This window comes from Callorhinus ursinus, unplaced genomic scaffold, assembly GCF_003265705.2.
Source record: "Callorhinus ursinus isolate GAN/ISIS: 27379988/994484 unplaced genomic scaffold, GSC_fseal_2.0 scaffold2, whole genome shotgun sequence".
NCBI classification, from domain to species: Eukaryota; Metazoa; Chordata; class Mammalia; order Carnivora; family Otariidae; genus Callorhinus; species Callorhinus ursinus.
Window position 1 is genome coordinate 64,460,648 of NW_027397064.1, and position 20,214 is coordinate 64,480,861.

Sequence of the window (20,214 nt, forward strand, 5' to 3'; positions counted from 1 at the left end):
TGGTGGGGGGTGGGAGGGATGGGGTGTCTGGGTGATAGATACTGGGGAGGGTATGTGCTATGGTGAGCGCTGTGAATTATGTAAGACCGTTGGATCACAGTCCTGTACCCCTGAAACAAATAATACATTATATGTGAAAAAAAAAAGAAGATAGTAGGAAGGGAAAAATGAAGGGGGGAAATTGGAGAGGGAAACGAACTATGAGAGACTATCGGGGGAGGGGGGTGGGGGATGGGTTAGCCTGGTGATGGGTAGTAAAGAGGGCACGTGTTGAATGGAGCACTAGGTGTTATAGGCAAACAATGAATCATGGAACACTACACCAAAAACTAATGAGGTATGGTGATTAACATAATAAAATAAAAAAAATTAAAAAAGAACAATTGAAGAACATAAAAAAAGATATTAGGGAAAAACTGAGGAAATCTGAATGAAGTATGAACTTTGGTTAATAATAATGTATCAATATTGATTGAAATGTACCATACTAACATATTAACAATAGAGGGAAGTGAGCATGGAAATGGGGCATTTATTCTGGGCTCTCTTTGTAATTTTTCTGTAAATCTCAAATATTCTAAAATATAAGCTTTATTTTATAAAGTTCTACAGAAGCACCTACTGAAGTAGCTCATTAAGTGATTCCCTACCCTTTGTTTTCGGGCCTTTCATTTTTAATTATTGATTCTTGCCACTTTGTAAAGAGCAAGACAGTGATGAAGTCAGAGGCAAAAGTGTGTGGTTGCTGCCCCTTTGCCATTCTAAATGTCTGCAAATCTGACTCCTTGCATCCCAGTTTTCTATTGGTTTTCCCAATAAATTTCATCTAATAACAGTATCACTGTAAGCAATTACCTAAAGTGCTCTGGAAATGAAGGCAAGAAAATCCATCATAGACAGCAACCCTGGGTTTTGACAATTCCTTTACATCAACATCAATTGAAATGGCAATAATTGCCAACCTGCCGCTAGCACCATTTCTCTCTCTTACAGCCAGTGTCCAGAAGGATACATCTGTGTGAAGGCTGGTCGAAACCCCAACTATGGATACACAAGCTTTGATACCTTTAGTTGGGCTTTCTTGTCTCTATTTCGGCTCATGACTCAAGACTACTGGGAGAACCTTTACCAGTTGGTAAGTGTCTTAATCCCTTAGGGCTGCTACAACAATATACCACAGCCTGGATAGCTTATAAATTACAGAAGTGTATGGCTTATAGTTCTGGAGACTGGGAAGTTTAAGATCAAGATGCCAGCATGGCTTCATTCTGGCAAAAGCCCCTTATTGGTTCATGAGCTAACATCTTCTTGCTGTGTCATCATCTGCTTAGAAGGGGCTAGGGATCTCTCTGGAGGTTCTTTTTATAAGTCACTAATCCCATTCATGACAGCTCCACCTTCACCATCTAATCACCTCCCAAAGGCCCCATCTTCTAATACTAGTACATTGGGCACTAGATTTTCAACTTAGGAATTTTGGGGAGACACAAGCATTCAGACCACAGCAGTAAGGTTCAAATTAACATGTGTGAGATTTAATTTTATGAACATATATGAACTGACAAGTATCGATACTTGTTAATAAGACTCTAGAATACAGAGGAGGGTCCAGTACAAAGCAAGTATGCCTAGAATCCCAACTGTTCATTCAGTCAGTACATGTACAGTAAAAACTTCTTATATGAAGGATATTCTGCTAGGAACTATGGAAGATGGAAAGAATGTTCATGGCTTTGAGTTCATAATCTAATTGTAGATATAAAAAGAACATGTGAAAATACTTAAAAATCAATTACATAAAAAATTTCAAGTTAAACCCATGGTTAGGGGCTAGAAAAAGAGAAAGAAAGATGTTATCTTTAGATGGTGTAGTATAGGCTGCCATGGAAGTAGAACTTCATTGAAAGGAATTAAAGGTAGTGTTCTTATTTGTTAATAGTGCCCCCCATTATGGACTCTAAGATTTTCATAGGGTTTTGTATATATATATCCAATATATACTAATTTGAAATGTGTGTTTGTATCAAATGACACTACAGTCAAGGTTCAGATTAATTTAAATGTTATTTATGTGTGTGTGCACATGTATGCATGCACTTACACGTGTTCATTTTAACAGCAAACAAATCTTGGTCAAAATACACTGGATCCTAAAAAGTATTCATCTCCTCACTACCTAGTTATGGAAATCAAATCTTTATTTGGGGACATTATATAAAATACTGATGAAATTATCCTTTGTTTCCCCTAGACATTACGTGCTGCTGGAAAAACATACATGATATTTTTTGTCCTGGTGATTTTCTTGGGATCTTTCTATTTGGTGAATTTGATCCTGGCTGTGGTGGCCATGGCCTATGAGGAACAGAATCAGGCCACCTTGGAAGAGGCAGAACAGAAAGAGGCTGAATTTCAGCAAATGCTGGAACAGCTTAAAAAGCAACAGGAAGAAGCTCAGGTACTGAGTGATAATAAGCAAAGTTTTATTATTATTGTTACTGTTATTATTACTGTAAGTTTTAAGTAGGAATAGTGCTGTAGCATAGAGGTCAAACCAGCTTTTCATTTGGTATATAGGCATTATCATTAGAAATAAGAGAAAGCTATTCAAACCTAAAATTATTTCTGAAGTTGAGATCAAAGGAACTTTTTGACATTATATATAAACAAATTACTTTGGGGTAGAAAACACATTCAAGATAAAGTAAACTATGAAAGTGTCTCATGAAACCTGAGGGGAGAATCTGACATTCAGTTTAATGTGAAAAGATGCATAACTGATATTTCCAACGATTCATGTTTCTCCCCTATTTATAACATTTAAGGTTTTATTCTGAAGTTAATTGATCTCAAATGTTAACAAGAAAACGTTATGTATACCTACTCTTAACCATTCTTTGGGGTTTCTGTAGCATAAAAGGTGTTTGCTACAGCCCCTATCAGGATATCAGGAAAGCATCTGCATTAGATGACAACTTTAAATTCTCATTAATATTGAAAGGCTATTTGAGCTCAGGGCATAGTGAATGGGGCATTCAAGTCTTGAGGGAAGAGACAGAACAGTATTTGCTTAAAAGGAAAAAAAACCACATAAATTGAAGGTGAAAATCATGGGAAGACAGTAAAATCTGACTCATGGTAGTAAGAGTTCCTCTACATCTTTATCCATACTCGGTATTGTCAGTCTTATTAGCCATTCTACTAAGTGCCTCATTGTTTTATTCTGCATTTTCTTAATGACCAATGATGTTGAGCAGATTTTCATGTTATTTTCTATCTGTGTAGCTCCTATTGTGAAGCAGATGTTTAAATCTTTTGCCCATTTTGTTTTCTTGAGTTTCGAGTAGTCGTTATATATCCTCCTTTAGTCCTTGATGATATATATGCTTTGCAGATATTTTCTCCTAATCTGTAACTTGTCATTTCATTCTCCTAATAGTATTTTCGGATAAAAATTAAATTTGGACAAAGTATACTTTATCAGGTTTGTTTGTTTGTTTGGTCATGCTTTTGGTGTTGTATTTATTTTTGCCAAATCAACATCATAAAGATTTCCTATTTTTATTCCTAAAAGCTTTATAGTTTCATGTTTTATATTTAGGTCAATGACCCATCTTCGGTTAAGTTTTGTGTAAGGTGTAATTTATATGTTGAAATTTTTTTTGCATATGGATATCAAATTACTACATTACCATTTGTTTTTGTTGTTGTTTTTCTTTTTTAAATTTGAATTCAATTAATTAACATATAATGTATTACTGGTTTCAGAGGTACAGGTCAGTTATTCATCAGTCTTATATAACACCCAGTGCTCATTACATCACATGCCCTCCTTAATGTCTGTCACCCAGTTACCCCATCTGTCTACCCGCCTCCCCGCCAGCAACCTTCAGTTTGTTTCCTATGATTAAGAGCCTCTTATGGTTTGTCTCCCTCTCTGATTTCATCTTGTTTTATTTTTTCCTCTCTTTCCCCTATGATCCTCTGTTTTGTTTCTTACGTTCCACATATCAGTGAGATTATAGGATAACTGTCTTTCTCTGATTGGCTTTTTTTGCTTAGCATAATACCCTCTAGTTCCACCCATCTGCAAATGGCAAGATTTCTTTTTTTTTCTTTTTTTGATGGCTGAGTAGTATTGCATTATATATGTATATATATATTCTTTATCCATTCATCTGTCGATAGACATCTGGGCTCTTTCTATAGTTTGGCTACTGTGGACAATGCTACTATAAACATTGGGGTGCAGGTACCCCTTCAGATCACTACATTTATATCTTTAAGGTAAATACCTAGTAATGCAATTGCTGGGTTGTAGAGTAGCTCTATTTTCAACTTTTTGAGGAATCTCCATACTGTTTTCCAGAGTGACTGCACCAGCTTGCATTCCCACCAACAGTATAAGAGGGTTCCCCTTTCTCTGCATCCTCGCCAACATCTGTCATTTCCTGACTTGTTAATTTTAGCCATTCTGACTGGGGCAGCACCATTTGTTGAACAAAATATTCTTTCTCCACTAAATTGCCTTTGAACCTTGTCAAAAATCAGTTGTCCAGATGTGAATGGGATTTGTTTATTCTGTTCTGTTCAATTGATTTGTTTCTCTTTACAGCAATACACATTCTCTTTATTACTGTAGCTGTTTAATAAATCTTGAAATCAGATAGTTATAGCTCTCTATTTTTTTTTCCAAAGCTGTTCTAACAATTCTAAGTCCTTTCCAGCTTCATAGGACTTTTAGAATTACCTTGTCAATTTCCGTTCCATTAGTTTCTGTTGCTATGTCTTCAAGTTTATCATCTTTTCTTCTGTAATGTCTGCTAAACTATTAATCCTATCCAGTGCATTTTTCATCTCAGTTTTTGTAGTTTTCATCTCTAAAACCTTGATCTGAGTCTCTTTTATATTTCCCATGTCTCTAGCATTTTGAACATACACAATATTGTTATAGTAATTAAAGTCCTTTCCTTCTAATTCTAATGTCTGTGTCAGATCTTGATCAGTTTTAATTAAATTTTTTCCTAATTACTGGCCATATATTTCTGATTTTTTTTTTGCATTCTTGACAATTTTCAATTGAATTCAAGACACTGTTAATTTTACCTTTTGCAGTGCTGGATATGTTTGTATTCCTATAAAAATCCTTGATCCTTATTTGGGGACATTAGTTACATTACTTATAAACAGCTTGATACTTTTCCATCTCAAAACCTTTGAAGATTTGTTAGGTAGAACTAGCAGAGCATCTAGTTTAGGGCTAACTATTCCCTACCACTGAGTTAAGATCCTTTTGAACACTCTACCCAATGTACCATTAATGCAGTGTCTTCAAAACCAGTGTTACATGTATTTTGTCTGTTTTAGTGGTTCTTTCAGGAGGGACAGCGAATCCCTGTTACTATATCTTTTAGCCAGGAGCAGTAGTCCAAACAACTTTTGTACATAGTGACTTTTTGATACATAGTGGGTTTTTTTTTCAGATGGACAGTTCCAGATATTTAAAGCATTATTTGAATGACAGATTTATAGATTCAATGGGCAGAGTCAAAATTTAAGTTTTTAATAATTCTGAGTTAATTTGAAGATGCACAACATATAGCATTAAGTCCTTTTCTTTGAGGCATTTTTTGGTGAGACAGGGATTTGACAATGAACTGTTTAGCTGGTAACCCAGCCCAACCACATTCTTAGCATTTGTTAAACATGCTAGCTTTGCTATTCTCCTCTTACCATTGGGTACATAGCAGTATCATGGCTATATTTTAGTGATTTAATAAGGAAAGCTTTAAATAAGTTTGGTGATACTTAAAATATACCTCATGCTTGGCAGAAAGTCCTACTACATTTCAAGTACTTAAGAGTTTATTTCAGATCACTATAAATAAAACATTTATAAGATAATGAAATATGTTATCTATTTACAGGGCAAATTATTTATTTCAAAGTTTTAAATGAATATGGGAAATAATATTTGTAGATTGTACATAAATGTATTTTATAGCATTGGATTATTCTATTATCATTTATAAAAACAGACAAAGCAATGTGCTTGAAAATACTATATAGATATATAGTACAGAAGTAAGAGTACATTCTGAAATTCAGCCACTTTAGGGTAAAATATAGCATCAATTAAAAGAGTAGAATCTTTCAAATTTATAAGTAAAAGAGCACAATGTCTATTAGAAGTTTAAAGAATCTAATTATCTACATCCTAATTAGGTCAACTAAAAAATGTGCATCTTTTTCACTTAAAAGTCTGTTACTGAATTCCAGTGATCAAGTCATGATTTGCCTCAGCTTTAGCTTCATAGGTACAAAAATTTAAACTGATCCTAGGGTAAATGATCCCAGTGTTTTAATTTGGACTGGGATGACACAGTACCAATCCAATTTTACCTCCTTATTGAGAACACAGGTAACAATGCCCAGTAAATAGCCAATACTGAAACAGAAGAAGGTGTTGGAAGCAGACAGAGAGGGAGACATAGTCTACCCATGAGATCATTGGTGCTCCACCCACTGTAACTTATGTCTTGCTAACCACCTGTCACTCTTCAAAGGTATCATCTAGCCAATGACTTCATGAGGCCTAGCATCTCTTCCATTTTCATTAGTATCTGTTGAAGGACCTCCTAAAGCTAGTCATTGTTTAGACGTGAAAAAGTAACAGTAAGCTCAGTGAACTCACAAATCAAGTGTAACTTTAAAGGATGATTGAAGACAAAACCCAACCAAAAAAAAAAAAATGTTTTACACTGAATCATCATAACTGTGCTTGCCATTTAATTTGTGATCTTTAAATGCCTAATGGTGCCCAAGACAGCATATCCCATAGCAGTGTATACAACTCTGATAGGAAAAATTTAATAGGAAGCTTTGGGACAAAATTAGAAATATTGGCATTTAAGAGAGCCAATGTCATTAGAGGTAAAATTGAAATAGGTATTATAGTTAATGTCTTGTGATTCTGAATGGGTTTTTTAAACTGGATTTATGTTTTAAAGTGAAGTGTAATTACAAGCAGTCACGCAGCTTCATTTCTTAAGGACACATAAATACAGTGAGTTATAGAGCTTACATTGAATCACACAGAAATGTTATAAGAAGAACGAAATGTTACTCCTTGAGTAAATATTAAGCATATATTTGTTATTTGTTACAAGAGGAATTGAGCCCCATATCAGGCTCCCTGCTCAGCAGGGAGTCTGCTTCTCCCTCCCCTTCTGCTGCTCCCCCTGCTTGTGCACTTGCTCTTTCTCTCTCTCTCTTTTACATAAATAATTTTTTTTAAAAAAAGAGGAATTCATCAAGCCAGTGAAAGCAATACTCTTAGTCTAAGTAAGCAGGACATTGGTCTTATCACAGAGATGGGTAGAAACAGGTACACAGACATAAGAGGTGACAGGAAACATCTGCCTTTGAGGGAATCGGCAAATCACTGGCAGTGGAACAATGACAGATTGAGTTGATGAGTGACACAGAAAATGTGTTGTGTCGGGAGGTTACCACTGTTGCCTTACAAATGCTTTAGTTTTGAGTTATTCGTACAGTTATCCAGAATAGGTAGGGAAATTATGTCTTATGCAAAACAAATTCCGGAAGTGATTTAAATGAACATGAGTTTCAGGATTATGGCAAAGGAATATTACCACCACTTCATTTCTAACTACAAACAAGTCAATAAATGATTAACGCTATGTGTTGCACTGTGTTACTGTGTATACAAAGTGGAAAGAATAATTAGGGGCTTTATCTGGATAAAAATAAATATATGTATATTCATTCTTTCAACACGTGCTCTACATTATGTATCTTCTATGTATCAAGCACTAAGCAACTGTATTTAACTTGCTACAAATAAGTGCCTCGTTTATTCACTTTATTTTATATATATTTACATTAGCCTCATTCATCTTTACAAAAGGCCTTTAATATTTCTCATCTTCTACTACTTACATTAAATGTGATAATAATAATCAAGAATTAAATACAAAATCTGGTTATACGACTGTATATAATTCCATAAATACCCAAATTCTGAATTACTGTTCCATTTAATTGCTAGGCATTGTCTTATACTGAGTCTTAAATTGAATATAGTATTCAATATAAACAAATATCTGTTTTACATTTTATGTACATTTTACATTGCTTAGCCCAACACATATTTAATACTATATGTAGTACTATGGTTCCCATCCCTGGGATCATGACAATCCTAGAGAATTTGTATTTATAGCACCTTTAGTTTTAAACCTTTTTTTTTCTTTGTAATGTGTTGAGATGAGATTCAGAAATGGAAGCTACTGTGGAGGGTTTGCTTCCCCTCAGGAAGAAAAAAACAAAAAGCACATGTTGTCATACTCATTATAAATTTTATCTTCTTTCCTAAAATGTTTCTGTTATACAGACCATTCTGACACATAGTTTTTTACAATATCTTGAAAATTCAAGTCTATATATGTCTTATTCTTCACCCACCCCAGTGTCTGAGACAATTGACAGAATGCCTTTTTCATCTTTATTCACCAAACACTTACTGGACACTTTTTATGTCAGGTGACATACTAGGCAATGTGTACAAATGCATTTGACAAAATTCCTACCTACCGTATATCTAGTAGAGAAAATAAAACAAAACGGGTAGATAAATTAGAGTTATTTGTATTTAGTAATGACATATGTAAAGAATTGAACCAGTATTCTCATAATTTAATCATTTCCACTTCCGTGATGATATTTAAAAACAGGAATATACTTAGTGAGAACTCAGCTTTGATAGGAACTATATCACTGTTTCATATCCTCTAGTCATGGTTAGATCACTTCCAGTCTAAAAATACGATTCACTACAAAACAATTTGCCATGCTTTACCTTAGAGCTGGTTGTTTCTTTAGTATATGCAGAAATTCAAAATGATTAAATATACTTAGTGCTGAAACATAAAAAGAAAATATTTAAAGAAGATCTTATAATCCCTTAAATGATTATTTCAGGTACTTATTGATTGATATGTTAATCAGTTGTTATTATTTATAATAGATAATTTATAAACATTAAAAAATTTAAAGCTAAAAGTGCTATGTAATAAATTAATCATGTTAACTCTGGAATTAACATAACCCCAGGGATGTGAACTATAGTAATAAGTGTAATTCAAATGGAGGAAGAGGACAAACTAGCCAATATCTTCCCACTACTTCTATCTAGTGGTAAAATAATAGATACTTTAAATTCTTTGAGTTCACAAAAAGGGAAAAGAAGAAGTTTTAGACCTAGATTTAGAAGGAAAAAATAACACTCGGTTGTTCACAATCACATGTGGGGAAGAACAAGCCTGTGGATGGAATTGGAATAGTAATCAGACCAGCAACCACCACTAAGAGAACATTTGCTTTTAAAATGTAGAAGATATTTTTAAGGGAGAAATTTTCCTTGAAAATGAAGCTAATCTCAAAAGAGTTGTTTTTTTTTTTTAAGACTCTCCAAGAGATGTGTCAAACCAGATTTTTCCTGCCTTAATGCATAGGTTAGCATATTGCTTTATACTGTTTTAAACTGTCATTATTAAATAAACTCTCTAAGACACAATGAAATGACCAGAAGACACAATGTTTACCTATAGTTAGTAGTCTTAATGGCAACATTTGTACCATAGTCAACTGTTTCCAAAATTGCTTGTTGTAAGCAGTGCCTGGCTTTGTCTTAAACAGGCAGTTGCTGCAGCATCAGCTGCTTCAAGAGATTTCAGTGGAATAGGTGGGTTAGGAGAGCTCCTGGAAAGTTCTTCAGAGGCATCAAAGTTAAGTTCTAAAAGTGCTAAGGAGTGGAGGAACCGGAGGAAGAAAAGAAGACAAAGGGAGCATCTTGAAGGAAACAACAAAGGAGAGGGAGACAGGTTTCCCAAATCTGAATCTGAGGACAGTGTCAAAAGGAGAAGCTTCCTTTTCTCCATGGATGGAAACAGACTGACTAGTGACAAGAAATTCTACTCCCCTCATCAGGTATGGTTTTCTATGAAGTGCTCCAGTTTGTTCTGTCATTGCTATTGCTTTGTAATTACTGTATTTTGTTTTGGTATATTTTTGTAATATCTGATATAAATGAGGGACAAGGAACTAACATTTAACATGATTATTTAATTTGTATCATACGCTGTCTTTAAAAGAGACTTTTATTAAACCATAATAACTTTTAAGGCAATCAGCTTTAAACATACTCTATTTTGAGGCCATGTTTCTTCATTTTCTGTTTTTTGGGGGGTAAGGAGGGTAAAACTTACCTATCAGACTTCTCTCTTCAGTGAGAGTTTGCAATCTCTTGTTTACCTTTTTCATTTTGAGACCTCAAATGAACTTATTATCTTTGCATATGGGTATCTGCTTTTATTATCTGAGGTTGTAATTGCCACATATGCATGAATTTTGAAAAGAAATGTCTCTGGATTTTGCCTTGATCTTTTGATATGTGAACCATGCTGTCATAAGTCTCCATTATGCTGACATGGTGTCATGCTATGAGACATTAGAATGAAATGATGACCTAAATGCTCTTGGAAGAGACCTAAATTGAAGACAGTCTATTTTTGCTCTGACTTAATGCCAACTACAGAGTTCTTCAGCATATTTTCAAGTCAAAGAGGGAAAGTAGTTTTAACTCTGTTTGTTAATAGAGTTTATGGGTTGCATAATGTAAAGAGTAAATAATTATGAAATCTGTGATAAGTACAGTTATGACTTTGAACACTCTTTGGTTCCAATAGAATTTCATGTGCCATGAATTATTAACTCTCTAATCATATTAATCTGGGTCAGAATTATACCCTAAAAATATGCTTTGAGGGACACTATATAATTAAGATAAAGCAAAAAACTATATATCAACCAAGAGGTATGATATCCTTCTTATAAAGAACAAAAACTTTTTTAAAAATTGGAGTGATAAGCACAAATTCAGCATAGTGTTCAGCTCTTGGTTGGGAGGAAAGAGCATATGAAAGTTATCAATGGGTGTTTCTTTTATCATTTGTACTGAATATGTAACTAAAATTTAAAAAAAATAAACTCCATATTAATAACTTGAATTCTCACAGTGGGAAAAAATGGATGTGCACACATGAGAAGTTAAAAGATAAAAACCATTTTCCTCCAGATAATGCCAATATCAAGAGATCTAATTATTATCTTGCATAAAACAAATATAAAGTATGGTTTAAATAAGTACCACACATTTGGGATTAACTGGAAGCTCTACTGGGCAAGTTAGTTTCCCTGACCAGATTCTTTTGGCTTAAACTGTTACCTTGATATTTTAGCATTATTAGGTCTATTAGGAGTCATTAGGATTAGGTGTATTTGACACTATACCATAATGACTGAGGTCACAGAAGCTTGTGTTCATATCTCAACTCCCAAGTGAGTTCTGTTACCCTACTCAAGCGACTTGTATTTTTGTAAGATTTCTGTAAAAGGGGGTAATAATGTCTACCTTAAAGAGTTGTGAGAGATTAAGCAATATATAGAAACCTTATGTGACAAATAGTAAAGTTCTTAAGTTAAAATTGGTGAATGATTCCAAATGAGGGAAACTAAAAACTTGAGTAGTTGCAATTATCACATAGGTGTTTGCACAGTAGCAATATTTACATGAGCATATTTATATGTTTTTGAAAACAGTATTGTTTCCATCACTGTTTCATCACTGTGCTCTAATAGAAACTGGATTTAGCCAATCAACGAATATTTATTGACCACCTACTATGTGGCAGAAATAGTTCTAGAAAATGAAAACACTTTGTGACATCATGGAAATTTACATTAAAGAAGAAGCCAGACAATAAACAAGATAAATAAGTTACAGACTATGTTAGAAGGTGATGAGTGCTATGGGAAAATATAAGCAAATCATGAAAAGGGGATCAGGAGCACTAAGTGGATGTAAAAATTTTAAATAGGGTGGTTTGGGAAGTCCTCACTGTAAAGGAGACATTTAAGCAAAGATTTTTCAGGAGGCAAAGGAAGAGACTATCTCATTGAAGAGCATCCCAGACTCACGGAAGAGCCAAGTGTAAAGCCCTGCCACGGCAGTATGCCTGGAATGCTCAAGGAGCAGCTGGGAGGCTTGTGTTGAGTGAACCACAGAGAGGCAAGAGCAGAGAGAAATTAGGTGGCAGCCAGAGTTTTAACACTAAAAACAGAATCAGTATATACGTATGTTATATGTAGTTCATTTTATAGTATTTGTAGATAGATAGTAGGTAGGTAGATAAATGGACAGACAGATGGGAGATATTTCAAAAGTAAAAGAAAGATCCTATTAACACTGATATTTACAAATCCCAGTAAAAACAGGCAGGGAGCATTAACACAACTCATAAACAAAAATATACCAGAAGCTGTTTACAATTTCTGGTTGTATAAACAAAAAAGGGCTCTGTGATAGTAAAGAGAATCAGCAAGGGTAGTAGGAATAGGAAGCAGAAGATGGACATGGCATGAGTTCAAAACAAATTTATCTTCTGAAAATGTCAAGGCAGGGAAGCCACCAATTATGGGTACCCAGCCCTCTACTAATATAAATTTTTAAATGTTATTTTACATTTATTACATTACTTTATCTTCAAATAGATAAACCATGTTCATAGTACAACATGAAAAGGTACTTAAGGGTGTACAATGGGAAGTGAATCCCCTCCAAAGATTTTAGCTATGTTGTTTGAACACACCGAGACAATTTCTTTTAAACCAGGTTTGTTGCTATAACCAAGTATAGTTGTTGATTTATTGAAAACACTGATAGGTCCACACAGTTAACTTGAAATGCTATTGAGTATTTCCAATACTCACTTTACATTTTTCCACGAGAACATCTTTATATTCTCTGCATCATCTTCCATCTGGACTTTTCCCAGTTGACTTCAAGTTCAATCCCTACCTGCAGGATTGTGTTTTACAGACCTAATTTCTTCTATTTTCCCTGTTGTTAACAAAAATTATAAGAGAGAAAGTTCATATTTACCTTCTTGGAATAAGGCAAAAAAAATAAAGATACCTGGGATTCATGTTTTGTCATGCCTGAAGCAAAGAAAAATGGCCTTGAGGTCCTTAAAGCATAAAAGCTTGTTTTCCTTAGAGAAAGGACTGCCACAGCTGTGGGTATTCCCTCCACTTTGCTGCATCTTCTAGTGTGTTATTTTTGGTTTATTTTCTCTGAATACTATTTTTGGTATCTTCTTTTTCAGTCTCTGTTGCTTTGAAAGCTGTGCTCACACCCATTATTATACTTTCCAAAGAGTGAACAGAAGTTTCAAATAAAAGTCAAAATTCTGGAATGCCTTTGAAAACACCCCAACATAAAAACATTCAAATTAAAGGCATGTACCAGATACATTATAAACATGCACACATACCATATACTCTCAACCAGTATAGTACAGACTGATTCTCAGTTTCCAAAGACAGTCGCTGAACATAGGTATATTAAGATGATTACATTGAACCATCCTAGGGGTTAATGCAAGACAAAGTTAGTATTCTTCTGGTACCTGCATTAGAATCACCTGGAATGTGTGTTGAATATTCAGATTCCAGAGTCCTATTCCCTACTTACTGAATCCCAAGTCAAATAAAAAACAAAACAAAACAAACAAACAAACAAAAAAACTGGGACCTAAAAATACACACTAAAGTTTTGAAACACAAGTCTGATAATGACCAGTATTATATTGAGAATTAAAATTGAGTCTAAGGAAATTAAAACACTAACATTCTTTATTACTGGGGGTTGAGTTTAAGTCTTCATGATACCTGATTTCTTGATCACTTTGATTAACTAGAAAATCAGTCTAGCTACTGTCTGACATTGGGTAGCCAACTGTGTGCAAGCTAAGTGTCACAAAAGCACAGTCTTGGGTTGGACAAGCTGGATAGTCTATGTCCAAAGCAACAGCACATTTCTTAATGAATACTATCTTTCCAGAACATCACTATGACAGAGGGCAACATGATTATTCTGGTGCTTTGCAGTCTGGGAAAAGCCATAAAAATAAAGCTAAAAATGGGGCCTAAGAAAATGAGCATGACCTAACTAGGCAGAGGATCCAAAAATAAATTTGATGGAGTCTGCCTTTCCTATGTTTTTTCCCACTAAAATTATTTTATTTGGCTTTATACTGAAGTTTGGAAGAAGAATGGAAAGGTACAGGAATGTTTGCTGTGGTCACATGGATATGTATGCATATGTGTGTGTACGTATATATACATATGTAGGTATATATACATATAAACATGCACGTATACATATATATATATAACCCTGGCTATGAAGACAGGTAGGAGAGGTCACAAGAGTCCAAGCAGAGGGGAGCAATGGAGAACGTCATTGTTAACGATGAGGAGAGTAAACAAAGATTCCACAGACTGAATAGAGATGTTTTTGAAAACTATGACCAAGGCTAGAATAGACATATTTGGTGCCGCTAGTTTAAAATTCATTCAAAAGGTGAAAGAATGGATTTCATGCTAAATCTTCATTTTCTAGTACCAGAAACCATTTACTCAATTTATTTGTGAATATATGTAATAAAAAAGTTTTGAATCATCCAGTTACTTTTAATAAAATTAAAGTGAGATCTGAAGAATAAGCTGTTTTCTGCATCACCCTCTTCGGTAAAGTCATGTACATATGTCTTGCTTTTTTAATCCAGTGTTGAATTTTAAGTAATAGCAATTTATATGGCACTTTAGGAATTCTCTCTGTTGTGTTTGTTATGACATATATTCTCTTAAGGTGAATCACTAGTAGCTATTTGGGAAACTATTAGCAATTATGGAAGACAGCATCATAGGTAAGTTTCATGACTTTTATTCCCACGTGGACAGAGATAAACAGATCCAGAAAAAGAGTAAACTAATTTCCTTTTAGAATTCAAAAGAAGAGAACAGAGAGATAATAGTTTTGTTTTTAAGTCATTATCTAGAAGTAACGCATTTGGTACAGATATTTTAAATTTGAGCCAACAATCTCTCTTGAGCCATAATTTATTTTCCAAGTTGCATGCCCTTCAGATCATAGCATTTCGGAGTAAAAGCCATCTACTATTTGTTTAACCACCACTTCTCCAAAAAGAATTATTTGTCCTTTCTAGCATCACGTTCCACACCTATAACATTATAACAAAATCCACCTCACAGTATTAGAGTTAAGATCAAATGAAATGGTTGTGCACTTAGCAAATTGCAAATTAGGATTCCTAATCAGAAAAAAACACTCTTTCTACTTAAATTTGCATTGTGGTCTTTAATAAAAATATCAAAACATATGTGTTATCTATAAACTTGATTACCTGTGTTTAAGAGCAAGACTATTCTAATCCAAATGCAAACAGATTCTGCAATATTAAGACTTCTGTTACGTAACTGTGTTTCCCCGCCCCCCTCCCAATTCCTTTCTTCCTTGCTCTCTCCTCAGTCTCTGTTAAGTATCCGTGGCTCCTTGTTTTCCCCACGACGCAACAGCAAAACAAGCATTTTCAGCTTCAGAGGTCGCGCAAAGGACGTCGGTTCTGAAAATGACTTTGCTGATGATGAGCACAGTACATTTGAAGACAGCGAGAGCAGGAGAGACTCACTGTTTGTGCCGCACAGACACGGAGAGCGACGCAACAGTAACGTTAGTCAGGCCAGTATGTCATCCAGGATGGTGCCAGGGCTTCCAGCAAATGGGAAGATGCACAGCACTGTGGATTGCAATGGTGTGGTTTCCTTGGTGGGTGGACCGTCAGCTCTAACCTCACCTACTGGACAACTTCTGCCAGAGGTGATAATAGATAAGTTAGCTACTACTGACATTATACACCAATTTGAAATAATCGAAGCCTGGGCAGTTTAGCCTGTTACACCATCCTGCTTCCCCAAAATGAAATGCCTCAGAAATAATATATGATTTTTTGAATGAAAAATAATAAATCTTTAGAACCAATTGAATTGTTTGGGACCATTAGCTTTCAAATGCCTTAGAGTTTTTAGAGTCCAAGAGAAAACATATCTGCAAATTCAGTAGACCTACCAACACAAAATAATGGGCACTGTGACAACCAAATTGTTATTATAAATGTGTGCTCACACCGAATTATATAATTTTTTATTCAAATTCTGGAAATTTAATATACTTAAAATTAAGTATTATCATGACCAATATATTGATAATATATACTGATATATTGACAATATATATTGATAATAGGCAGTTTCCATACATATATCGATATTACAGGGATGCTAAAATGTTTTGATGTGTATTAAAATGACTCTAAAATGTTTTGATTTCTTATAGGATGGCATATAGAAATAATCAAAGAAATCTCAGGAAAGCACACACATTTCATTGTACATCTGTGTTTGTGCATGGAAAAAAATTGGCCCATATATGTCAATATTGTCAATACAGCTTCAAAGAAAACAATTCAGCTTCGCAACATTATAATCCTATTATTTTGGGGGGAGAAGACTGATCTGATTATTAATCATTGAGATAAGCTGAAAATAATCTGCATTTGAGTGAAATGGAACAATATATGACTTTAGCATGCTTACGAAAACTTCTCTGAAAATTCCAACAGGTTAATTAAAACATTCCTGCAACAAAATTGCCCTATACAGTTGCATCTAACTGGTGAATTCTTGTTAAACACTATCACCTGTGACAATTTTTTTAAAAAGTGTTTATAACTTAATAATAAGCTCAGTATTTTATTATTACTTGAAAGTTACTACCTGGAGAAACTGCATGTAGCATGACCATCCAAAGAAATGCTATGTGGTGTTGTATTATTCATTGAAAGGGTGGTTTGAACCATCAGTATTTGGTTTGCAGGGCACCACCACTGAAACGGAAGTCAGAAAGAGAAGGCTAAGTTCTTACCAGATTTCAATGGAGATGCTGGAGGATTCCTCTGGAAGGCAAAGAGCCATGAGCATAGCTAGCATCCTGACCAACACAATGGAGGGTAAGAAGCAGGACATGGGAATAGTCAGCTTTACATGATTATATGCTTTTTGGGACTATTTCTTCTCATAGAATTACCAAAGTCAATTACCCAAGATCAGAACTGTCTAAGTAGATGATATATAAAATACAGTATTATCACACTGGTTACAAAAACTAATACTGTTCCTTTTCTTTTTAACTCCTTATCTTGTCTGCAGAGTGATATTTCCCCACTCCATATTATGTCAGTGAGTTTTTATCATTATGTTACATTATCCCTAAACAATTAGAATATACACCTCCCTTCTTAAGTCTTGGTCTGTAAAAGCACGAGGAAACATCTCTTTCAAGCTTTAGTATGTTCTCCAGGCAGGGAGGCAGTGATGTGGTTGGGGGAGGCATGTGAATGAACTGAACAAATGAAAACCTGTGTTCAACACTGACCCTAAAAAATGATCTCTTCATCTTCCACACACACAGAAACCATTACATTACTCCAAAGGAGAGCTTACACAAATGCTTGCTGATTTTGACCCATGGGAACGGGCAGCAACTAATACTCCCCTATTCATTCATTAAATAATTCTCCACTTCATGAAGTTTGGAGGAATATTACATTAGTTCTGTAATTTTATAAGTCTTTTATATAAATAGATTTAACATGTGTAATATGTGTTCTTTAGAAAATATCAGATATATTTTGTATCTTGTCCTGTTGGCATGTATGATATATGAACAGTCACATAATAATTACAACAGGTTTCACCCATTAAAATTACTGGCAACTTTGAAAAATATTTTATGTTAAAATTCTGAAAGATATGAGTAAATATGAATAACAAAAGTAGATATGGGTTTGAATCTATACTAAAAAGAACATACTACATTCTCATTGTGTGCAAGATTAATGCTAATGTGAAGACATCAGAAGACAGAATTGGTCGCACACATTAATAAGGATCATAGCTTTAGACAGTTTTCTTAAATAGATACTTTCAAAAGAAATAATAAGTGTTTGATACATTTAATATTTCTGTAAAGCTTATTTAAAAATTGTTTTGGAGCATCTGGGTGGCTCAGTCAGTTAAGCATCTGCTTTCAGCTCAGGTCATGATTTCAGGATCCTGGGATCTAGCCCAGCATCCAGCTCCCTGCTCAGCAGGGAGTCTGCTTCTCCCTCTCTCTGCTCATGCTCTCCCGTCTCTCTCAAAGAAATAAATAAAATCTAAAAAAATAAATAAGATAAAATAAAAATTGTTTTGATAAAAAGAATATGGCAATATAATCAATAATTACCTAGTTATTAGGTAATAAAGTTAGTTAATTTGAAGCAAAATATTAAATGAAGGTGTTTATTTTCTATATTTAATTAAAGGAGAAAGATGTTTATATGTTTATATGAAATTTTTAATGAATATTTTGTGAAAATATTTAATGGGATTGTCTTCTCAAGTTTGTTAAGCTAAGTAATATGAACTTCCATCCCCAGGTAGAAGCATTGATTGTATAAAATAATGTATAATCTATAGCAACAATAATTCATTTTTATTGTTCTTTACTACTCTCCCTTTTTATTATCCCCCTAGAACTTGAAGAATCTAGACAGAAATGTCCACCATGCTGGTACAGATTTGCCAATGTGTTTTTGATCTGGGACTGCTGTGATGCATGGTTAAAAGTAAAGCGTCTTGTGAATTTAATTGTTATGGATCCATTTGTTGATCTTGCCATCACTATTTGCATTGTCTTAAATACCCTCTTTATGGCCATGGAGCACTACCCAATGACTGGTCAATTCAGTAGTGTATTGACTGTAGGAAACTTGGTAAGTTCATTTGAAGTTTACTTATTTCCTTTGGTAGGGGTGGGAGATATAGACCAAAGAAAAAATCCATTTGTGCTGTGTAGGCAATAAGATCTAAAATTCAACTGGTATGAATGCTGATTGTTCAGACCAATGTCCTTGCTAATTGACCATGGTGTCTTACCAGTTGTAGGCTCATTAAAATTTTTACTGTCATTCTTGCTGAAATATAGGTCCAGAAAAACCATAATATCTAATTCTGGTTCCACAAAAATACAGTTTTAATATACACAGCCTCTGAAGAAATCGTGTCGATTAAAGGAAATATATAAAGATTTATTTCTGTATAAAAGAGGACATAGCTGTTTCAAATTGAATTACCTAATAAAATGCTTCAGTAGTATTCACACAAGAGAAGAAATAGTTGGTGAAATGGCATTTGTAATTTAGCCATACTTTTGGTTCAAATTATTTGAGCAGACATCTATGTATGTGTATGCTGACATGTACATTTCCTCCTTTATATGAGAAAATTGAAATGTATAAACAAGTAAAAAAAGGATTAATCAAGAGAGCTTCCTTTTTGGCACAAAATGGAAACAAACTCAAACTAACTTAAGGGGAAAATAAAAAAAAAAATTGACTCCTAGAATGGAAAAAAAAAGATGAACTACCAAACCATATAAAGGGTAATTTTGCAGTTGGGCTTCAGGAAATGCTTTAACCAAGAGCTTGGATGTAGGCCAAATGTTCACTTCATCTTTTGTCTCTGGGTCAGGAAACATGCTCAGTCATAGCTCACTGGTTTTAGATCTTGTAACCTCTACACCAGAAAAAAAAAACTCTATCTCTTTTTTAGTTCTAGTTTAAAGACTCAGGATAGGACTCTCGTTTGGCATAGCTTAAGTCAGATGCTCACCTCTGGTTTAATCAGAGGCAGAAGGTGGAGCCATGTGAAAACATGACAGACCTGAGGAATCAAACAGGTGGAGGAGCAATTCCCAACAAAAGTTGAAAAGGGAATACTTGGCAGACAATTACATAAATGTTTACCCCATAAGTGACCTCAACTTTACTCCATTATTTGACTTAGTAGAACACCTACCAGATTCTTGAGATTTCCTTCATCTTTGGCACTTATAAATGGATTTTTTTTTTTTTAATGATTGTTCCTTGATCTTTCCAATCACTCCTTCTTTTCTGGACTTCTTATGTCTACTAAGGCTATGTTTTCCACTCAATGTTTCTATGTACTCAATAACTATAGGAATTATCTACTCTTGTGGTATAAGCTGTGCCCTGGTCCTGTATTTCCAACTGTTACAGAACGTTAAGGATAACTTTAAACATAATATGTGACAGCTGAAAGATCATCTTTCTCACAACTTATTGAAAGTCCTAACTATCTCAGTTCAGT

At 34.3% G+C, this 20,214-nt stretch overlaps 1 protein-coding gene across 7 annotated transcripts in view; it reads left to right on the plus strand.

Annotated features, from left to right (window-relative positions):
• The window catches only part of LOC112808958 (sodium channel protein type 3 subunit alpha), a 109,753-nt gene that overhangs the window by 48,928 nt on the left and 40,611 nt on the right, over positions 1 to 20,214 (plus strand). For 4 of the 7 annotated variants that reach the window (XM_073883112.1, XM_073883141.1, XM_073883098.1 and 1 more), the window contains 6 exons: positions 994 to 1,135; positions 2,252 to 2,458; positions 9,721 to 10,011; positions 15,476 to 15,823; positions 16,880 to 17,012; positions 18,580 to 18,818. In XM_073883112.1, coding sequence (XP_073739213.1) covers positions 994 to 1,135; positions 2,252 to 2,458; positions 9,721 to 10,011; positions 15,476 to 15,823; positions 16,880 to 17,012; positions 18,580 to 18,818 — 1,360 coding nt within the window. The remainder of the gene's footprint in view (positions 1 to 993; positions 1,136 to 2,251; positions 2,459 to 9,720; positions 10,012 to 15,475; positions 15,824 to 16,879; positions 17,013 to 18,579; positions 18,819 to 20,214) is intronic. The other 3 variants (XM_073883119.1, XM_073883130.1, XM_073883137.1) reach the window with 3 other exon arrangements.